Source organism: Chiloscyllium plagiosum, chromosome 11 (assembly GCF_004010195.1).
Source record: "Chiloscyllium plagiosum isolate BGI_BamShark_2017 chromosome 11, ASM401019v2, whole genome shotgun sequence".
In the NCBI taxonomy this organism is placed as follows: domain Eukaryota; kingdom Metazoa; phylum Chordata; class Chondrichthyes; order Orectolobiformes; family Hemiscylliidae; genus Chiloscyllium; species Chiloscyllium plagiosum.
In genome coordinates this window covers 45,038,092-45,043,965 of record NC_057720.1, presented here as the reverse complement: position 1 = coordinate 45,043,965, position 5,874 = coordinate 45,038,092, and the positions used below count along the sequence as shown (strand labels likewise).

General features: G+C 35.3%; 1 protein-coding gene across 1 annotated transcript in view; it reads right to left on the bottom strand.

The window, feature by feature from the left end:
• Nucleotides 1–544: 544 nt before the first annotated feature.
• The window catches only part of agbl4 (AGBL carboxypeptidase 4), an 862,393-nt gene continuing 857,063 nt past the window's right edge, over nt 545–5,874 (bottom strand). Inside the window, exon 13 of the mRNA XM_043699224.1 lies at nt 545–5,294. Coding sequence (XP_043555159.1) covers nt 5,159–5,294 — 136 coding nt within the window. The 3' untranslated portion in view covers nt 545–5,158. The remainder of the gene's footprint in view (nt 5,295–5,874) is intronic.

The window sequence follows — 5,874 nt, the reverse complement described above, 5'->3', positions numbered from 1 at the left end:
AGAATTAATCTTTTATCATATTAAGATTGAACACTTTATAAATGGTGTTGAGAGTGTGTAGCTGGAAAAGTACAGCAGGTCAGGCACATCCGATGAGCAGGTAAATCAATGTTTCGGGCCAGAGCCCTTCATCAGGAATGAGGCTGGGAGCCTCGGAGGTGGAGAGATAAATGCCGAGGCATAAGATAAGGCATTCTTCCTCCATGTGTCGGGTGGTAAGGGAGTGGTGATGGAGGAGGAGTCCCAGGACTAGCATATCCTTGGCAGAGTGGGAGGGAGAGTTGAGATGTTCAGCCATAGGGCGGTGGGGTTGGTTGGTGTGGGTATCGTGGAGATATTTCTAACGTGCTGCTCTCCAACCTATCACCTTTACCCCCACCTCCATCCACCTATTGCATTCTCAGCCATCTTCTCCCCAGCCCCATCCCCCTCCTATTTATCTCTCCACCCCCGAGACTCCCAGCCACATTCCTGATGCTCCGGCCCAAAACGTCGATTTTCCAGCTCCTCAGATGCTGCCTGACCTGCTGCACTTTTCCAGCATCACACTCTCAACTCTGATATCCAGCATCTGCAGACCTCACAGTCTCCTAGTTGACTTCAACCTTATAAATGGTTGCTTTTAATTGTCGTAATAATAACCAAACTTCAAGAGTAATATAGCAATAAAATGTGAAAATTATTTCGCTGAAATATTTTTCTTGACCATGTTAATGCATAAAAACATTTTGTTTATTTTAAAAATGCATGCATAAACCACCAAATATATACAGACTTATAGATTGTGCCATTTTTTTTTGAAGCTAATGAGTCAAAAACAGAATAATGTTTTACTCTGGTATATCGGCCTTGAAAACCATTTTGCTTAATGAGGTACTTAGTCTTTATAATTAGACCCAGAAGGGAGCAATATCTTGTTCATGGGCCATGGTGATCATTAAGTCCATTTATGCAATTAAAAATTTTGCAATATTAATTGTTTGAGAAATTGTACATTTTCCTCTTTGACCATATTGCTGAACAAGCAATAATCCCATTGATGGCAACTGTTGCGCTTATAAGCTATTAACTCTTAGGAAATTAATTAATTCAGAACAGCATAACTGAATTTAAATATAATGATCTGTTGTGCAAACAGGCTGAATAGACATTTTACTCAAACAACAACCTGAGAAGTTATATTACTTCAACATTATTGAACCTCTAAAATATGCTTTGTATCGTTTACACTTTAAGATATGTTAACTCATATATCTCAGTAGTTAGTTCACAATATAATTAAATATTCCCCAAGGAAACTTAAGATACAATGACTGTCAAATGGCAATTGCAGTGTTTCTCCCTGTGGCTTTAGATCTAATTTAAAAAAACAATGATGTTCCAAAATTCATATATCAGCAGGCTTTGTACCAGGCATTCTTTAGTAATTAAGCAGCACAGAATCTTATCAAATAAACATGCTTTTATTAAGGTTCTATTCATTTGTGGAAATTAGAAGACAGATAAATTGTGAACTAGATAGTAACATTAATCATGCAGATATAAAACTTTACTTGCAAACAACAAAAAGAACATACATCTTTCAAGAACATTTCTGTGTTAGTATTTTACATCGCAGTTTTGTTTCAAAAGCCTACTGCATTTAGAATAAAATACATGCAAATGTAAAGGTCCAAATAGTGTAGCAATGACATTTAAACAGTGAATGATGTTCCCCATGAATGTTTTCAATGGTATTGCCTCCTTGTTTACAAAAATTGTTTTGTCATTCCAAAAAAATTACAAATACAATGAAGAGGCCAAAAAAAACTCCTACATTCAACTACACCAATCTGTTTGCAGTCAATAGTGTAAGGGTTCAATTTATTGAATATAAATGTTACATTAATTATAATCCTGTGAAGCGAAAGGCATTTATCATGCATGCATCTGTGAAACCCTGCAAATGCTGGAATTGTTTGAGGATACAACCTGGTTTGGACAAATGATTAAATCTATGAATACTTAAATAAAACAAATTTTCTGTCTATATCTATTAAAAAGGATCATGTTTCCGTACCTAAATCTTCAAATATAAATAAGATCATAGGTGACTGATTGGAGGAAACTACTATGTTAAAATATATACCATACGGAGATTTTAAAAATATATTTCTCTCCTTTATGTAACCTTAAGAGTGTTTGGGCTGGTCTAAGGGAATTCATGTATTTTGTCAAGAATCATAATCTCCAATTAAACACAAATTCAAATTTACCATTTTAATGTACAAACAGTTTGACAGTCATACTTAGGAGTCAGCTCATCTTCAATATACTAAATCATAGTGCAATGGAATAACTTCCAGAATCCAGGCAATTTATTTTCTATTGTTTCCTTATGCAATAAAAGGATTGCATTCATAGCAGCTGACTTAGAAATTATCTAAAAGGATGTTAATTGTTTTGTTTAACATTGATCTGGAAATACATTTTATTGCCATTTTTGGTACAAGTTGTTTTCTCAAAACTCATTAAGCATTAAAGAAAGGAAACAACTATAATTCAGGTTGAATTCCACAGAGTTGTTTACAATACCTATTTTCCCACATTTCTAATCATTTCAGCATGACAAACTATGCATTCAAGTATGTTCAAAATTCATATTTACTGAGAGTGTTAAGTTCATAATGTTCTCAACTATTTGAATTAGATAAACTACTGCAAAAGCATTGGATTGTGTTGCTTTCAATAAACTGAGGTGACAATAATGGTCTGGGGTGGATGTCTCCAGAATCAGAAGCTTAAAATAAGACTTAAGTTCAAGCATTCTATTGCTAGGTATCCATAAATGTGCCAGAATTTCATCCCACAGGCTCTCTTTAGCATAATAGATCCAGAACACATATTTAAGTAAGCTATCCTATTAATTGATTAATTGGCACCAATTTTAATTGCAGTAAGAAGCAGGTAGGCAAAGGGTCAAGATTGTAATTCAACAATTCTTGCCTGTAGTCATAGAATCTCTACAGTATGGAAGCAGGTGGAATCATTTAGTGATTTTGCTATTACATTCTGTCATTGAGCTGCAGGCACAAAACATAGTAGGCCCACGGAAGCTTGCCAGGTCAGGTGGATGAGAAAATCCAACATTATTTGATTGACAAACATGTGAGGAAGAAGTATTCCAGGCTGGCCTTGGATGATTTGGTAGTTGCACCAATAATTCTTTTGTTTGTTGGCCAAGGAAATGTATTCCTGCTTATTCTAGCCTCACCAAAAGGAAAATAATACAATTCCTGAACTGTTTTGTCAGTGACCTCCAGGACAGCTATTGATTAGGCCATTTATCCCCAATACAAGTAGGCAGAATAAACATTGCACATGTCTGTTCTTTGGTACATGGAAACTGCAATTAAAGTTCTATGATTGAAGTAGGCAACTTATTTGCATAGTTTAATGCACTTTCTGCCCTATTGTGTACGCTCTTGGTAAAACGGTGGTGGTCAAGGTGAAAGTAGGACTCAGATAATAAGGGCATTAATGGCCATTACTACCATTTCCTACCAGGGACCCCAAGGTAAAATTGGCCTTATTATATCAGAAAGCTTATTACATTTACAGCATAGGATTTATGCTAAGGAACCAAATCATCAGCAAATGGAATTAAACTGAAAATACAAAATCAAAATTTTTTTAGATTATGCAAAATAAGATACCTGAGGAGTCTATGAATTTCAATGCCACCCTGTCAATGCCCCACGTTTAATGCTATACAAGTAATGGATTCCAAACAAGCAAGATATGTTGTGGTTAATAGATCTTTCCTCTGGGCTGAACCACATTGGTACAACATGGTTTGAATGGTAACCTTTAGAATCAAATTCATGACCGTCTTAAAAGTTAATCTACAACTTTCTTAGTTAGCGGATTTTATCTATTGCGTTAATTACCAATACCTTCCACAGCTATTATTTCTGTTACGATGAAGTTGAGATGCTTACGTTCAATGTGAACTTATAGCAATACTCCTCTAACAGATTTACAAGAAATACGGTATTGATGCATGGGGCAAATCTTCTATCTCTGTTGTGAATTCCCTTGCTATCATATGGTGCTTGATACACACAATCTGACAAAATTAACTCAATAAAGGTGTGTAAGTAAGTTTCATAGAACATGAAGGAATATTGAATCCAATAGTACTAAATTTCACATTAGAGGTTAATTTATTCTGAAACATGTTAATTCACTCAAAGGATTTCATTATGCATAATGAGCATAAAAAAAGGTAGGTTCATCACGCATATCTCCTGGAGGCTTAGTTCGGAAGTTCATTTGGACTATTTGTGCAGGCAAAGCTTTTCCTTTGAGTGAAAAAAATAATTAATTCAGTTGGCACTGGACTTTGAGTTTCAAAGTCTGAAAGTAGAGGTTCTGTCTCTCATGTGGTAGGAAATACAAAGGAACCCAAAGAGGAATACTACTCTTTTGCCACATAACTGAGAGTGATAGGTGTAAAGTTTGAAAAAATGCATTTGCCTGCTTTCTCCAGTACTTGAATACATTTTTCAGCCTTAGAGCTGTTATTGAGAAAAAATAATCTACAAAGAGGGATTAAAGAAGAAAGAAATCATCGCTAGACTCTATTTCAAAATGTTTAAATGTTCAAATGTTTTATAGAACTTCTATGTCAAAAGAAACATAAAATGTGCAGAAGAGTTTAACAAAATCTTCTATGAAGCTTTGTATCAGAAGAAATTTTTTTCAAAAATGTTTTAAAAATTAAAATTTTAACTATGGAAACAATTTAAATATAGTAATTTAGGCAAACACTTTCATCTCTTGCATATTAATCCATGTCATGGGAAGGTTAATTCCATGCATTAACTGTCGTTCAATTTCCCTTTTGACAGAGATGCAGAGATGAGAGGTACTTGTGCAGATTTAGATTCATTGCAGCCCATAAGATTCTCTCTTTTAAATACTTAGTGCATTTAACCTCCAAACCTTCAAATCTGCAATACATAAACCTTTGAGCTTCAAGAAGATGCTGATAACCACAAGTATTAGGATTTAAGCTGGAAGTGAATATGATCACATAAATATTTCTACTCTTCTGATGATATATCTGGACCCACTTTATCACATTATACTCTTCTTAAAGCTGTTTAAAAGGTTGTTATGATGCCTGGGACCGAAAATCTTTTCGAGTTATTTCTTGCGCTCGGGCTCCACTGACTGTTGTCTTACTGTTTTCTGAGCTGTTTTCATTACTTTGATGGTTTGTGTGTCTGAGGCCAGGTGATTTTTCTCGACTGCAGGAAGCAAATAAGAAGAAGAGTTAGAATTGTATCAATCACAAAAGAAACTTTTAAGTCTGATGATATTTCCCTCGAGATAAATGAATTTAATTGCACAGATAACTATTAAGTACATACGCTGACATACTGGAAGGAGGTTTCATATCATATTTCTAAAACCTCAACTAGACCACAGAGAAACTCATTTTACAGTGTACTGAAATAATTGGTACAATAGATACTTAGGCTCAAAAGTTTGTCCTATTCATTACAAAATTGGTTAATTGAAACTGTTCATATGTAATAGTGTTATGGACCAGGCCAGATCCACTCAAAACATTTCAAGAAAGTAGTCCAGACCTTAACTTTGTAAAAGGTAAAAACAATGACTGCAGATGCTGGAAACCAGATTCTGGATTAGTGGTGCTGGAAGAGCACAGCAGTTCAGGCAGCATCCGAGGAGCAGTAAAATCGACGTTTCTGGCAAAAGCCCTTCATCAGGAATAAAAACAGAGAGCCTGAAGGGTGGGGGTGGGGAGAAAATAGCATAGAGTACAATAGGTGAGTGGGGGAGGGGGATGAAGGTGATAGGTCA